This window comes from Zosterops lateralis, assembly GCF_965231275.1.
Source record: "Zosterops lateralis genome assembly, chromosome: 13".
Classification (NCBI taxonomy): domain Eukaryota; kingdom Metazoa; phylum Chordata; class Aves; order Passeriformes; family Zosteropidae; genus Zosterops; species Zosterops lateralis.
In genome coordinates, this window is record NC_139773.1 from 19,233,491 (window position 1) to 19,249,923 (window position 16,433).

The window sequence follows — 16,433 nt, forward strand, 5'->3', positions numbered from 1 at the left end:
ACCATCCCCAGATTCCATTCCCGGTGCCCATTCCCGGTTTGCTCTGCAGGACCCCGTGTTTGGGCTGTGTCTGTGTGTTTGTGACCCCCCCCCGGGGACCCTGCAGGATTCCAGCGGGGATCCGGGCTGGATTCCCCTATAGCTGCCCTTTTCCTCCCGGCACACCCGGCACAAGGGGCGGAAAACACCCCAGCGAGCAGCCGGAGCCGCCTCCTCCCGGCGCACGGCACCGCCTCCTCCTCCAGCCGCACATCCCATCCCTCCTCCCGGGGCTCCGTTTTGGTTCCGGGGCAGCGGCTCCTTCCTGCGGGCGGGCGGTGCAGGCGGTCCCGGCTCGGCCCGGCCCGGCCCGGCCCGGCCCGGAACGGCCGCAGCATGTGAGCCCCGGGGCGGGGATGCTCTGGCTGCTGTGCGGCCCCTGCGGCGCCATGGACAGCCAGGCGCTGGTCATCCGCATCCACATCCCCGACGGCGCCGCCGTGGACTGGACCGTGCACTCCGCGCCGCAGCTGCTCTTCAGGGACGTGCTGGTGAGTCCGGCCGGGCGGGCACCGGAGCCTGGGCCAGGCAGGGGGGTGTCACTGGGATCCCTGGGCCAGGCAGGGGGATGTCACTGAGATCCCTGGGCCAGGCAGGGGGATGTCACTGAGATCCCTGGGCCAGACAGGGGGATGTCACTGAGATCCCTGGGCCAGGCAGGGGGATGTCACTGAGATCCCTGGGCCAGGCAGGGGGATGTCACTGAGATCCCTGGGTCAGGCAGGGGGATGTCACTGAGATCCCTGGGCCAGCCCCGGGGATGTCACTGGGATCCCTGGGTCAGGCAGGGGGATGTCACTGAGATCCCTGGGTCAGGCAGGGGGATGTCACTGAGATCCCTGGGTCAGGCAGGGGGATGTCACTGAGATCCCTGGGCCAGCCCCGGGGGTGTCACTGAGATCCCTGGGCCAGCCCCGGGGATGTCACCGGGATTCCTGTGCCAGCCCCGGGAATGTCACCGGGATACCTGTGCCAGCCCGGGGGATATCACTGGGACTCCTGTGCCAGCCCAGGAATGTTACCGAGATTCCCTGACAGCCCCTGGGATGTCACTGAGATCCCTGTGCCAGCCCCGGGGATGTCACCGGGATCCCCCAGTGCCAGTCCGGGGGATGTCACCGGGATCCCTCGGTGCCAATCCCTGGGATGTCACTGAGACCCTGCGCCAGCCCCGGGGATGTCACTAAGACTCTGTGCCAGGCAGGGGAATGTCACCTCAGTGCCAGCCCCGGGGATGTCACTGGGACTCCTCTGCCAGCCCGGGAATGTCACTGGGATTCTCTGCCAGCCCCGAGGATGTCACCGGGACCCCTCAGTGCTGGCCCCGGGGATGTCACTGAGACCTTGTGCCAGGCAGGGGAATGTCACCTCAGTGCCAGCCCGGGGATGTCACCGGGATTCCTCAGTGCCAGCCCCAGGGATGTCACCGGGACTCCTCTGCCAGCCCCAGGGATGTCACCGGGATTCTCTGCCAGCCCGTGGAATGTCACCAGGACCCCCCAGTGCCAGCCCGGGGGATGCCGGAGCTGTTAGCATCCCTCGCTCCTGCTCAGAGCGGTGTCCGAATCCCTCTCTGGATGGTGGAAAGTTTTAATGGTTTTTTAAGTGGTTTTTGTGGGGATTGACCAGAAACCTCATCCCAGGACGGCGCTGGTGTCTGGAGGTTTCAGGAGATCCCGGCCGGTCCTGCAGGAGCCCAGCAGGAGCATCGTGCTGTGGGTTGGGCTCCAGGGAACCTTCAGAGTCCCCAAATCTGCTCCTCTCCAGGTCAGGGCATCCCCTCCTGTGTGCCTTGGGGAGGTGGAGGCTCCATGGAAAAAGTTCTGCTTTGGGGAGGAATATTCCCTGCTCGGGATAAAGAATATTCCCTGCCCAGGATAAGGAATATTCCCTGCTCAGGAAAAGGAATATTCCCTGCTCAGGAAAAGCATCAGGCTCTGCACCTGGGCTGGGGTTCCTGGTGACATTTCCCTGCCCAGCCTGGGGCTCTGTGCTGTCCCCCTGTCCCTCAGCCCCTTCCCTGCTGTGATTTTTTTTTTTTTTCTGTCCATCTTTTTTATCCATCTCTGCTTGCTCAGAAATGGGAGTGGGTGTTTATCCCATTCTCCACTCCATCCTTTGCCTAAAGAAAAGCTCAGTGTTTGTGCAGGTCTCAATTTCTGCAGCATCCCCTCCTCATTTCCTCCCCAGCACCTCCACAGGGCTCTGTGTGCTCCTGTTTCTCCAAGGAAAACCTTCCCACACCACCCATCACTTCCATGCCCAATTTTTACTCCTTTTATTAACACTGGAGGGAGATTTTGCAGGTGTTGATGCTGCAGAAAGGACAAGTGGGGATGAAGAGGTTGATTTACTGGGAAATGCTCAGTGTTGGGCCTGGAGGGTTGCAGAAGGGGTGACAGAAATTCCAGCTTTCATTTTTCCAATATTTAACATTATCCACCACTTTCTGTAACAACAAACCTGGAGTGACCCACTCTGCTCTTAAACAAAAGTGGAACAAATTAAATTTTGTTTTCTCCACACTCTGCTTCCTGTTTTCCATTCCCCCCCCTCCAAAAAAAATAAACAACTCCTGATACTTACGCTGTCCTTTGCTGTTCCAGAATTATTGCAAATTCAGGTTGATTATTTAGAAGTGAGGCAGAGAAGTCGTGGTCAGTGGGTGGCAGAGGATCTTTGGTGATGCTGTCAGTGACCTCGAGCCTGTGGCAGCTTCCTGGGAGCTCCTGGGTGGGAGAGAAGTGAAAAGATGAGAAAATTTGGCAAGTCAAGCAAACTTTGAGCTTGGAACATCTTAGAGCTCACTGCTTTTCACTGCTGAGATGGTTTTAAAGGTTTACCAGCAAAGGTTTTAAGGATTTACCAGCAAAAAAAATAATCTGGGTTGGAGCAGGGATGTGGAACTGGAGGTGTTGGTGTGGTTTGGCTGAAAAAAAAAAAAAAAGGTAAAAGCTGAAAAAATGATCAAAGCTTTTCTTTGGTACCAGTAAAAAAAAAAAAAAAAAAAAAAAAAAAAAAAAGTCTGAGTTGGAGCAGGGATTGGAACTGGAAATGTTGGTGTGATTTGTCTAGAAAAATGGTAAAAACTCTTCTCTGGTCCCAGCAGAAAACTCTGGCTTGGAGCAGGGCTGTGGGACTGGAGGTGTTGGTGTGGTTTGGCCAAATGAGGATGAGAACAGGCAGAGGGACCATGGCAGGGTTTTGCTGGGTTGGCTCAAAATCACAATTTCTGTCATGTAATGAGGGAATTGGGGAATAATTTGGGTTGGAAATGACCCTAAATCCCTTCCCCTCTAATCAGGGACACCTTCCACTGTCCCAGGGTGCTCCAGCCTGGCCTGGGACATTCCAGAGCTGCTCTGGGCACCCCCTGCCACTGTTTTTGTGCTTTTTGTGCTCTCACATCTCTGCTGGTGATGAAATTTTTCATTATTCCCTGTTAGGGTTGTTGCACTGAGGTGTCAGTGGTTGTTTTCCAGGAGGGGCCATCACAGCATTCACCTGTGCTAAATTGGTCAGGTAAATGCAGGGATTAAATGAAATAAAGCTCCAAGCCACTCAGGACAGAGAAGTACAGAAATTAAATAAGGTTCCAGTCCACTCAGGAGTGGTGGGTCAGATAAATACAGGAATTAAGTGAAATTTAGCTCCAACCCACTCAGGACAGAGAAATACAGAAATTAAATAAGGCTCCAGTCCACTCAGGAGTGGTGGGTCAGGTAGATACAGGAATTGAGTAAAATAAGGTTCCAAGTCACTCAGGGCAGAGAAATGCAGAAATTAAATAGATAAATACAGGATATAAGATATAAGATAAATACAGGAAATAAGTGAAATAAAGCTCCAGTCCAGTCAAGAGTGGTGGGTCAGGTAAATAGAGGAATTAAATGAAATTAGGCTCCAAGCCACTCAGAACAGATAAATACAGAAATTAAATAAAGCTTCAACCTTCTCAGGAATGGTGGGTCAGGTAGATACAGGAATTAAATGAAATTAGGCTCCTAATGCATTCAGAAGAGCTGGGAATGGGAGGGCAGGAATTTCTAAGTTAAGAAATCCCCATAAATTTATCTTTGAGGCCAGCATGGGTTTTATTGGATGTTTTTAGGTGATTTTAAAGCTGATTTTTGTTAATTTTGCCTCCCAGTGAGTGTAGCCTTGCAGCATTCCAGGCTGGTGTGCAAGTTGTACTTCCATCCTCATTTTCAGAGCTGTTCTTCCTGGTGTCACTTTAAATAAGTTTCTCTGTGTATCAGCTTTGCAGGCCTGTAAGTTACCAGTAAATAGATTTATTTTTAAGGCCCCACTAAATGAATTACAATAAGCTTATTTTTGGGGGGTTTTTTCCCCCCTCTCAAGCTGTCTGCATCCCTCCTGTCTCTGGAGTATTTAAACCCTTGGTGTTAATTCTGGGTAACTCCACATTGTCACAGCGAGATTAAAATAAATTTGAAGTGGAATATGAGGAGCTGTGTGTTCAATATTTATATTGGCATTTTCAGCAGAGCTTTCATACTTTCTGCTTTCTCACTTTCCAAGGACCAGATCTGATTTTTTGGGATTCCCTTTTTGCGTTTTTCTCCTTTTTATTTTGAGGCTTTTCAGTTCCAGGAGGTCAAACAGGAGCAGTCGAGGAGCAGCTCCTGCAACTCTTGTAGTATTTTATTGTTCCCTGTTGTGATAGTGGAAAATCCCCTTTGCACGGTGTAATCCTCTGAAATTCAGAATAATCCTTTAATCCTGGGTCAGCCCCAGGTCTGGGGGGGGTGTGAGTGTGGAAATGCTGGGAACACTTTGGGAAGGGCACAGTGATGGGATTTCCCTTCTCCCCTCCCTTCCCTGCCAGGCTATTTTCCCTCAAGTACATTGATTTAATTGTTATTAAATTATTGCAGAATTGCTGCCACTCCAGCAAAGTTTTGGTGGCTGCTGGTGGTTATTGAGTGCAAAACTTGGGGTGAATAATTCAATTAATACTCCAATAATGAACTCGGTATTACTCAAATAATGAACTCGATATTACTCAAAAAATGAACTTCTATTACTCAAGACACAGAAAAAGTTATTCTGAAGGGGTGCAGGAAAATAAGATTATTTTTTTAAAATCACTATTTCAGTTTTCTCAAAGCTTTGGAGTTGTCCAAGCAGATTTTTGTTGCCTCTGATGCTTCCACATCCCTTAAATCCCATTTTTAAACAATTTTTAAATCCATTTCCTAGAAGCATCTGTAGGTGAACATTTATGAGTGGCTGAAATCCAACAGAATAAATTGTGTTTGCTGAGGAATTTTCAGTGTTTAAATGGCTGGATTTAGAAATAATTACAACAGTCTTCTGGGTAGGCAAAGCTGATTTTTTGTTAGAAATAAATAGTGGGTTTTGGCAGAGGGTTGGCAAACCCTGAGGAATGGAAGGATTTTTATAAAAATGGGAATATTTTGGGGGTTTTTTTCCCCTATTTTTTTGCCTCTTCAAATTTACAATTCCACAACTGCATGTTTCTTGTGTGCAATTAACAGTTTGAATCATATTTCTTGATTTATTTTTAGCATCTAAACTGGGGAGGCACCACAAGAAAGTTTTATAATTATTTTTGTGGAAATCTTGTGCTGCTTTCACCATATTATTAATTATTAATATTAATGGTTAATAATTAATTATGAATTGGGTCTCTGTACCTCAGAATCTTTAATTTTTCGATGGAGAGAGCAGAATTGCCAGGACATCAGTGAAGCTTTGGGGGTGAAGCAGAGGAAAGGCTGGAAAAATGAGAAAAAAGCTGGAAAAATGAAAAAAGTGCTTCTCTGGTACCAAGAAAAAAAAAATTTGGGGTTGGAGAAGGGATGTGGAAGTGGAAATGTTGGTGTGTTTTGGCTGAAAAAATGGTGAAAGCTGAAAAAATGGTTAAAAAAAAAAAAAAAAGGCTGGGTTGGAGCAGGGATTGGAACTGGAAATGTTGGTTTGTTTTGGCTGGAAAAATGGTAAAAACTGAAAGAAATTATTAAAGCTCTTCTTTGGTACCAGTGGAAAAAAAAATCTGGGTTGGAGCAGGGATTGGAATTGGAAATTTTGGCTGAAAAATGGTAAAAACTCTTCTGTGGTATCAGCAAAAAAAATCTGGGTTGGAGGAGGGATTGGAACTGGAATTTTTTGGGTTGTTTTGTCTGAAATAAAGGTAAAAACTCTTCTCTGATATCAGTAAAAAATTTTGGATTGGAGCGGGGATGTGGAACTGGAAGTGTTGGTTTGGCTAAAAACAGGATAAAAGTTCTTATTTGGTACCAGCATAAGAAGGTTGGGTTGGACGTGGAAATTTTGGCTGAAAAATGGTAAAAACTCTTTTGTGGTCCCAGCAAAAAAGTCTGTTTTGGAGCAGGGATGTGTGACTGGAAATGTTTTTGTGTTTTGGGTGTTGTACTTTTGGACTTTGGAGAAGTTCAGATCCCAGCAAACAGGATTTTTAAAGGAAAAAAAAAAAAATATATATATATATTCATAAAGCTCTTTTTATAAGTGGCTTTGATCAGTCAGGTGCACATTTTTTTATAATTCAAAGAAAAAAAATCAATTTTTTCACCTGGAAGAGCAGATACCACAGAGCTGTTTGTGATTATGGGAGAGTTATTTGGGAGAAAAAAAAGAGAATTTTCCTGGAGGGGGAGGAGAAAAACACCCTGATTGGTGCAGGTTTGTGCTGTGCCCTAAAAACCTTCTCATTTTGGGGTAGTGGGGAGGGATTAAAGTGATTTAATGCACATCAGCCTTTTCCTATTTGATGTTTGACTGATTTTTTTCTTTACATTTTTAGGATGTCATTGGTCAAGTTTTGCCAGATGCCACGACCACAGCATTTGAGTGTGAGTGTCACTGTTGTCATCCAATTCCTTTGTCACATTGCTGGGCTGCAATTTAAAAAAAATATAAATAATATTTTTTGTTGTTATTTTTATGTTATTCTCATTATATTTATTATTTAAAAAGAACTATGTCACGGTTAAATATTTATGCATTAATGCAACTTTAATAATGGCACTAAACCCAGTAATATTTTATTATTTAATCACATCTGAAATATTTCCACGGAGTGGCTTTAATTACCAGCCTGACCTTACCGTGCTCTCACTCCTCAGTGCAATTTTATGGCTCAAATTAAATGAAAAATATAAACTACCTGTAGGTTCTGAGCTAAAAACTGTAATCCTCCAATCCTCCCAGTGAGTATTTGGGCTAATATTTGGTGTTTAAACCTTGTTTATTTTTATTTTTTGAAGGGATTCCTGGGGGATTGTCCTATCTGGAGAGCATTGGGAGAGTCCCAGGGGATAAAATACTAAAAAAGTGGAGTTTTCTTCTAAATAGGGGAGGCTCCTGCTGTTCTTTTTTAATTTTTGTTCTATTTTTTTCTCTGTTTTCCTTTGGTGGAGATGAAGATGCAGGAAGGGGATGGAGAGGATTGCAGGATCTGGGTGAGGGAAGAGCAGATTTGAGATGGGGCCTCTCATTTTTATCCTCATTTTTATCCTCATTTTTATCACCATTTCTCCCCTTTTTAGAGCTTCATGCCTCGTTCTGTCTGTAGATAACCAAAGGAAATATCAATTAATGGTCCTTTAATGCTCATTTTCTCTTCCCATGTTGTGTTTTCCTCTCCTAAAACACCAGAAGAACTTGGAAATTTTATTTCTGCACTTCAGATTCAAATCACCTCTGCTTTTTAACCTGAGCAAAACCAAACTCCAGAACCTTGCCATTTATACATATATATATTTTTTTTTTTTGATTTTATGGCATGTTCCTACTTGTTTTCCCTCCCTCCCAGGTCCCACATTAGCTTTGTTTGAACTTCATGCTCCAGCTGGTGCCATCAGGGCAGCAGCCCATGGAGATGGTGCCGTGTGCCCGAGTTCTCCCGGAAAATCCAGATTTTTTTTTTTTCCTCCTTGTGCCTCTCAACATCTGCTCCTGTGCCTTCCCTGGTCTGTCATTTCCAGCTGCACGAGCCCATCTCCCCTGCCATTTAACTGGCATCTGAAATATGTTATGGATATTGATGCTGGGGGTTTATAAAGGGATTTTTATTTTATTTTTTCCCCCTTTTCCCTTTCCAACTCCTGGATTTTGCTGCTTGGAGTTTTGTTCTTCATTGTCTCCATGGCAGGTTTTTTTTTGGTGCTCTTTATTTTGGTATTTTCACCTCCATCATTCCCTCTTGTTCTGGATTTCCTCTCCTCATCCCTGCAAAAAAAAAAATTCCTGCCAACATCTTTATCCCTTTATCCAAACTCTGCCTTTCCCCACCTGCCCAAGATTTTGGGGCAGTTTTGCTGCAGGATATTTATTTGCCATCTGCTGCACTTGTCAGGATTTCTTTCCTCCATTTTAAGGGGTGTTTAAAAAAAGTCCAGCCAGGACGAGGTGGGGGAGGTTTATATTTTATTTTTTGTTCTAATTTTTGTTTCCTGATGTGCTGGGAGATCAGATTGTTGTGCTGCAGGCAGGGAGAGAAGCCTGGAAATGTTTCTGGATTCATTTTTGGATCCTGTGGTGACAAAAGAGATCTGCTCAAGTTCAGGACAGATTTTTTTTCTGGTTTTATTCTTTGCCTGATTACTTCAGATTCAGTTGTTTTTTTTCTCTGCCTTTTCATGCCCATATTTTTGATTCCTTCTGTTTGTGCCACCATCAGGAATTCTGCAGCTGAGAGCTGAGTTAATTTTTCAGTAATTTCAAAGGGATAATAGGGAATTTTTCTAAATATTTTTCTTTTTTTTTTCTTTTTTCTTCCTTTTTTCCTGTGTTTTTCTTTTTTTTTTTTTTTTTTTAATGGTCCCAGCTCAGTCTGTTCCCTCTCCCCAGACCTTCCATCCATAAATTCATCCCTCCTTTGCTTTCCCTCTGATCCCTCTTGTGGATATGTGGTGCTCCAGTAGCTCCAGGATGTTTTTAAAGTCCAATTTTGAGGCTTTTATGTTTTACTTTTCTGCATTCCTTTGTTGATTTTTTGGATTTATTTTTTTATCATTATTACCTTTTCAGAGGCAGAATGAACAACCTCATTTTCTCACAGAATTTGAATTCCTTGGCTTGTTTTTTGGTTTGTTTTGTTTATTGTTTTTTTCCCAGATTTTTGGGCATAACTGGGAGCAGGAGGGAATTTCCATCCAGGAATGTGATGGGACAAGAGGGAATGGGATCAAACTGACAAAGGATGGGGTTAGGGGGGATATTGGGAGGGAATTCTTGTCTGGGATGGATCAGGGAGGGAATTCCAGCTTGGAGAAGGGATCAGGGAGGGAATTCCAGCCTGGGGAAGGGATCAGGGAAGGAATTCCAGCTTGGAGAAGGGATCAGGGAGGGAATTCCAGCCTGGGGAAGGGATCAGGGAAGGAATTCCACTTTGGAGAAGGATCAGGGAGGGAATTCCAGTTTGGAGAAGGATCAGGGAGGGAATTCCAGCTTGGGGAAAGGATCAGGGATGGAATTCCAGCTTGGGAAAGAGATCAGAGAGGGAATTCCAGCTTGGAGAAAGGATCAGGGATGGAATTCCAGCTTGGGGAAGGTGCTCAGCTTCAGGAGAGGCTCTGGCAGTAAAGGAACTGCTCAGAGTGAAGTTCTGAGCACTTTGTTCCCCTATTTCAGACAGAAAATCACAATTCCTGTTAATTAACACTTGGAGCCATTACACATTATTATTTCAGGGTGCTTGTGCAGTTGGCCTTTCCTTTTTTTTAGATTCTTCACTTTTATTTGCTGCTAGAAGTCCAGATAAAAACCTTGCCTGTTAAAATTGTCAATGTCCCCCTTTCCTTGCTCACCTGGTGCCTTCCTCTGGCAGATGAGGATGAGGATGGGGACAGGATCACGGTCAGGAGCGATGAGGAGATGAAGGCCATGCTGTCCTATGTAAGTACAACAATTCCTGATTTTTTCCCTCCATTTAAATCAATTTTTTTTGTATTTTTTGCCTGTTCCAAAGCATTTATCTGGGCAGTGTCCCCGTGGTAAATCCAAAATTGGATATTCCTGGGTGGAATGGAGGTGTTGCACAGGAGATACTTTAAAAAAAATAAAAATAAAAATAAAAAAGCCTTGTTCACTTACTGATCATATCATAAACATTAAGAATAATGCATCTTAATGACTTTTGCATTAGGTATAGTGCAGGCTAAATGGACTATCAATTTCTTGTATTTTTTATGCAGTACTTAAAGTAACGGCTCATTAAAAATGAACCCCTGGGCTCGAAAAATTTTTCAAAATCTACTTTTCATCTGGAGCCTGTTTCACCCCTCCTGACTGAGGAGTTTCATTGTAGCTGCAGGCTCGATATTCAGAGAGGATTTAAAGATGGATTTTGTGGGTTTTTTTCAAGGGGAGATGGATGTGGCTGTGTGTGCCTTTGTGTAGGTAGGGGGGTGTAAAATCTGTCTGGGTCCCCATAAATATAAATCTCCTGCAGGAGGGGAGGGTGAAGCTGCTGGTGGGAGCAGAATCATTTGAATAGAGAGAAAAAAAAATCATTTAACTTTTCTTTTCAAAGGGAATTGATGAGCAAGAGGGTAAAAAATGGGGATTTTCTCTCTGAGCCAAGAGGAGATAAATCCCTAAAAATGAACTTGGGACCTGTCAGAGCCAAGCCCTGTTTGGGACCACCCAAAGGTGGTTTCGGAGGGATTTTAGGGGATCCCAAACTGGTTTGGGAGGGATTTCAGAGGATCCCAGACTGGTTTGGGTGGGATTTCAGGAGGATATAAATTGCTATAAATGAACTTGGGACCTGTCAGAGCCAAGCCCTGTTTGGGACCACCCAAAGGTGGTTTGGGAGGGATTTCAGGGGATCCCAGACTGGTTATGGAGGGATTTCAGAGGATCCCAGACTGGTTTGGGTGGGATTTCAGAGGATCCCAGACTGGTTATGGAGGGATTTCAGAGGGTCCCAGACTGATTTTGGGTAGGGAGGAACCTTAAATCCCCCCCAGTGCCCCCCCTGCCATGGCAGGGACACCTTCTTCTGTCCCAGGCTGCTCCAGCCTGGCCTTGGACATTCCAGGGATCCAGGGGCAGCTACAGCAAATCTAGGAATTCCAGCCCAGCCTCTCCCCTCTCTCCCAGCCAGGAATTCCTTCCCAATATCCATCTAAATCTCCCCTTTTCCACTTGTCCAGCCATTCCCTGTGTTCTGTCCCTCTGTCCCTTGTCCTCAGTCCCTCTCCAGCTCTCCTGGAGCCCCTTTAGGCCCTGGAAAAGGCTCTGAGGATTCCCTGGATCCTTCCCTTCTCCAGGTGAACATTCCCAGCCCTCAGATCCCCTCCATGCTCCAGGTGTCTTTTTGGGGTTTTGATTTTCTTAGCTTTCCCATCCTTTTTTTGGGCCTAGCAGATCCCTGGAGCTCCTTCCCCACCAGAATTCCTCGTGTTTCTCTTGTTCTCCTCATAAAAATCTCAGCCATTTTTCGCCTTTAAAGTGGAAAACTTTGAATTTTCCTGGCGCAGCCTCCAGATTAATCATGCCTTGGGAAGGTCATTTTTTTGCTATGCTTCCAAGCTCACTGTTAAAGTTTCAGTACATTAGAGTTCTGATTGCTCAACTCTCTGCTTTTCCCTTCAAAATTATGGGATGCCTGTAAATGACTTCTTTCTGCTTCAGCAGCTCTTCTTCTCTGAAAAATTTTTTTCCTCTTCAGTTTTAAACTAGTTTTTTATTTGAGTGTTGCACTGATGGTTTAACTTCCTCACGTCCTATGGGCTTCGTTTTTTGGGGATGTGTTTACAAGGAAACAAATGTTCTGAGCCTAGAAAATGAATCCATTTAATAATGGAGGGAAGAAAAATTCTCATTTTGAGGCCTGCAACAAATTGTTTGGAGCATTGGCCAGCTGGGAAAGTATTTCAGGGAATTTTGAAACCATGCAGGTGTTGTCTAAAATGTAAATAAAGTGGATTTTTTTTTTTCAGTTTAAGGAGAAAAATAAAAAATAATTCACTGAAATTAGACTTTGGAAGATATTTGGAATCATGCCCAGCCTTATCTCTAGGTTTTTTTGCTTTATAAATTTAACAAGAAGTTAATTCAGGCCTGGAAATCTTTCAGATTATTCAAAGCAAAGATGCTTTGAATGAGGCCAGTTTGGGGAGTGGTCAGTGGGGTTTTTTTTTCCAGTGCTGGGCACTGCAGTTAATTAAGGACAGACACGGAGCAGCTCTGGAGCTGTTGTCTTGTATCTGTCTAAAAAGGCAGTAATTTTTTTGACAGCCACTGATTGGAAAGTTGCTTGCAGCTCTCTGCAAGCAAGGGGCTACATGCTCTGGATCAATAAGTGGCAAATTTCCCATTAAAAAGAGTACCTGAACAATGTTCCAAATAGCCACTGGCATCTTAATTTGCCATGGAAACCTCCAGCGCTCGCCTGTGGAAGGACAAGTCATTTTCAGACAATTTTTCCAGACTACTTGTTAACAGTTATTGCTGGCCCAAAAGGTTGACAGCTTACATGATTGATATTTCATTTACTTGTCATCACTGGTGAGGAATGGGGAGGGCCACGGGTTTTCCTCCCTCTCTCCCCCTCTGTTGGATATTTTTGGTGGGGCAGGGAACACTCTCAAGGTGTGTTTTGTTTTAGCTGATTGTTCCAGGGAGTGATCAGAAATGTTTTTAATTGTGTGTAGAGATGTCTGCAGGTAAAATGGGAATTCAAGAGTTCAAAGCTCATTTCGTGGGGAGGGACAACTCCCACTGGCCCAGGGGGCTCCAGGGAATGGATCCCTGGGACATTCCAGGGATCCAGGGGCAGCCACAGCAAATCTGGGAATTCCAGCCCAGCCCCTCCCCACCCTCCCAGCCAGGAATTCCTTCCCAATATCCATCTAAATCTCTCCTTTTCCACTTTTCCAGCCATTCCCTGTGTCCTGTCCCTCCCTCCCTTGTCCCCAGTCCCTCTCCAGCTCTCCTGGAGCCCCTTTAGGTCCTGGAAAAGGCTCTGAGGATTCCCTGGATCCTTCTCCTCTCCAGGTGAACATTCCCAGCTCTCCCAGCCCTCCATGGTCCAAACATCCTCGTGGGTTTTGGTGTTCCCAGCTCCTTTTCCAGCCCTTTTCTGAGCCTTTTTTTTTTTTAACCCATAACCATCCCCTGGATCCCTCCAGCAGCTCCTGGGAGGAGTTCAGTGTCTCAGGATGTCTGCAGTGACTTTCTGGGAGCAGAGCTCTGTGATCCCTCTGACCTGATCCTTCACCACTGCCCACAATCCCAGACCCCTTTGGGATTTCCTTGGAGTTTTTTTTTTTTAACTGCACAGTTTTGGGGTGTATTTGCATTAATTTGTGTCTATTATTTGGTTTTCTTGGCTCCTCCAGCTGTGGCAGCTGCTGCTTTTGCTGTAAATATTTAATTTCCTCACCTGCTGGAGCATTCCCAGGTTTCAGGGCAGCCTGGAGCTCCTTTAAATTCCTCTGTTCCCCATTTTTGTGGCAGCACTGCAGATGGAGAGGAACTATCTGAAGGCTGATCTGTACCTGTGGCAATTAGAAAGAAAATACAAAAACACACCGAATTAAACCATCCTTAAGTCCTTTTCCCACTCCTGGATGACTGAGCCATCTCTTTCTTGGGTTTCTTCGCAGTATTACTCCACTGTGATGGAGCAGCAAGTGAATGGACAGTTGATAGAACCTCTCCAGATCTACCCACGAGGTAATGCTGAGCAAATCCCCATCAACAGCCCAAAGAGCTGGGGCTGGAACTGCTCCCTGGCACGTTTTGGGGAGGTTGAAATGCACAGAGCATCGTGTTTACCTCTTAATTTGGAGAGAAGAATTCATTATGGTGGAGAAAAGTGCATTTATTGCATAGAAACCAGCTAATTTCCTGGAGTAAATTAGACTAACGAGGTTTGCAGAGTACATATTTAAGTACATTAAAAAAAAACCTCATTGGTGGTGGCTCTGCCTGGATTCCAGGCAAAGCAGATGAATAACTGAAGTTTTGGGTGCTTATGAAAATTGGGCTTTTTAGAACTGTTTTAATGTCATGAATGAGCCTGACAGGCTGGGGAATGTCACTGTCACCACTGTGGGACATGTCTGTCACAGCAGCTCCAGCCAGGACACGTTTTTGTCTGAGATTTGGGCTCTTGGTGCTATCCAGATATTCACAAGCACTTTAAAAATTCTCCTGAATTGTGGGGAGAGATGTAATCAATCCTGTGGACTGAGGCAATTTAAAAATAGGTCATCTCCAACCTGAAAAAAAAAAAAATCTCTAGGCAGCTGGTGAGGTTTTTTGGGAATGCTCTCCCTGAACTCAAATAAAATGGTTTAAATTTTTTTTTTAAAAAGCCTGGTGCATTACATAATTCATTCAGATCTCAGTAGCCAGGCTCTGCATCTCTGGCTCTTAATTGATGGAACAGAGAAGGTTTAAATTCTCCAAGTAAATCTCCCAGCAATAAATTAATTGAAATAATTAAAAATTAAACTCGCTTAACTGATATTACACAAATAATCACACTGTGAGGCTCCCAATTAAACATTCCTCACTTCCATTACTTAAAACTCTCTCAAGTTTGAATTGGGCAATTAAGCAAGAGCCTCCTCCAACACGTGGTGATGAGGTCTCCAAAGGAGGCTGGGTGGGATTCCTGGAGGTTCCTGTGGAAAAGAGGCAGGGAGTGAAGGGGAATGTGGAAAATGGGGTTTGTCTGGGCCAGGGTGTGATTGAGAGGGGACTCCAGATGTTGGAGTTGTGACACTGCAGAGCAGGGCAAGGAGAGGGAAGGGTTTCCTACCTCTTTCCAGGCAGGAATCGTGGAATCTTGGAGTGGTTTGGGTGGGAAGGATCTTAAATCCTTTCCCCTTTCCTTTCCCCTTCCCCTTCCCTCTCCCCTCCAAGCCCCAATGTCCAACCTGGCCTTGGACATTCCAGGGATCCAGGGGCAGCCACAGCAAATCTGGGAATTCCAGCCCAGCCCCTCCTTACTCTCCCAGCCAGGAATTCCTTATTTTATCCCATCCAAATCTCCCCTTTTCCACTCTGAAGCCATTCGCTGTGTCCTGTCCCTCCATCCCTTGTCCCCAGTCCCTCTCCAACTTTCCTGGAGCCCCTTTAGGCCCTGGAAAAGGCTCTGAGGATTCCTTGGATTTTTCCCTTGTGGCTCAGAGAATCTGAAGTGGATGATCCAAGTAGGTTGGAAAATCCTTTACATTTTCCTTTAAACCTCTTGTCCCAGGGAGTGCTGGCAGCACCTGACCCACCCTGGGGTTTAAAGGGACTTTTTGAGGTTTAACACTCCACCTTTGGCTCTTTCCTGAAGATCCAGCTGTGGAAATTCCTGTTCCTGCTGCTCTGTCCTTTCCCTGTTTGCTTTGCCTTGGAGGATAATCTCCTCTGGCTGGACACTCTGGGAATTGTCTCTGTTCTGCTCCAGACTCAATCCCCCTAATCACCTCCAAATTCTCACCCCTGGCTCAGCTCTGCCTTTCTGCTGGATATTTCCTCCTTCCCCCTCCCTCCAAATTGCTCAGTTTTTATTTCATCTTCCCAATCTACCTCCTTAAAACCCCTTTTTTCTCCCCCTAGGTTAGACCTTTAAAACCTCCCCAAACCCACCCCTGAGCTCTGCAGCTCCTCTGAAATATTGAACAAAATGTGCTTTTCTGTTGTTTTTTTTTTCTTCTTTCCTGCTCCTTTTTTTTTTTTTTTTCTTTTTGCTTCCCTGTCTCCTTGTCCTGCCTCTCTAATGAACATCCCAAGTTTTGTCAGCACCAGCACTTTTCTCCTGTGCCCTTTTGGCTGTGACTCTCCACGTTCCCCACTTGAAAGCCCCATCAGCACCGTGCAGCTTTTCCTGCCTCTAATTTCCACTTCTTCCCTTTTAAAGAGATTTCTTTGCAAGTCCTTTGAATTCTTTTCCTTTTCTGCCTCTCTAACTTCTGAGGAAGCCTCAGTTCCTGCCTCCAGTCAGCTCCCAAAAAACTCCTGTGTTCCATAAAAATCCTGGCCGGAGTAAATTTCCATGTGCCTGTGTTACCTGGGCTGGGCTTTTATTTATTTCAGAATAAAAATATCTTCAAGGGGGAAAAAAAAAAGGTATTTTCTCTATTTTTTAAATAGTTTTATTATTGCTGTTTAGGTAGTAAGAGCCAGAGGGGGGGGTTTATATTAAAAATAAGCATCTGTATGTGATGTACATGTAAAAATGTGTACATACACATATTTATATATTTTAAATATATATCTATATATTTATAATTTATATCTCTTTACATATACTTTATATATATTATTGTATATTTACAAATATCTGTATATTGACATATATAAATATACCTATATTTTATATAGATATATACCTATGTTTATATATATACATATATATTTTTATATATACATTT

General features: G+C 44.7%; 1 protein-coding gene across 2 annotated transcripts in view; it reads left to right on the forward strand.

The window, feature by feature from the left end:
• Positions 1-395: 395 nt before the first annotated feature.
• The window catches only part of MAP2K5 (mitogen-activated protein kinase kinase 5), a gene marked incomplete at its 5' end in the record, with an annotated part of 132,505 nt that continues 116,467 nt past the window's right edge, over positions 396-16,433 (forward strand). For both annotated transcript variants that reach the window (XM_083870730.1, XM_083870731.1), the window contains 4 exons: positions 396-530; positions 6,851-6,899; positions 9,878-9,945; positions 13,665-13,734. In XM_083870730.1, coding sequence (XP_083726856.1) covers positions 396-530; positions 6,851-6,899; positions 9,878-9,945; positions 13,665-13,734 — 322 coding nt within the window. The remainder of the gene's footprint in view (positions 531-6,850; positions 6,900-9,877; positions 9,946-13,664; positions 13,735-16,433) is intronic.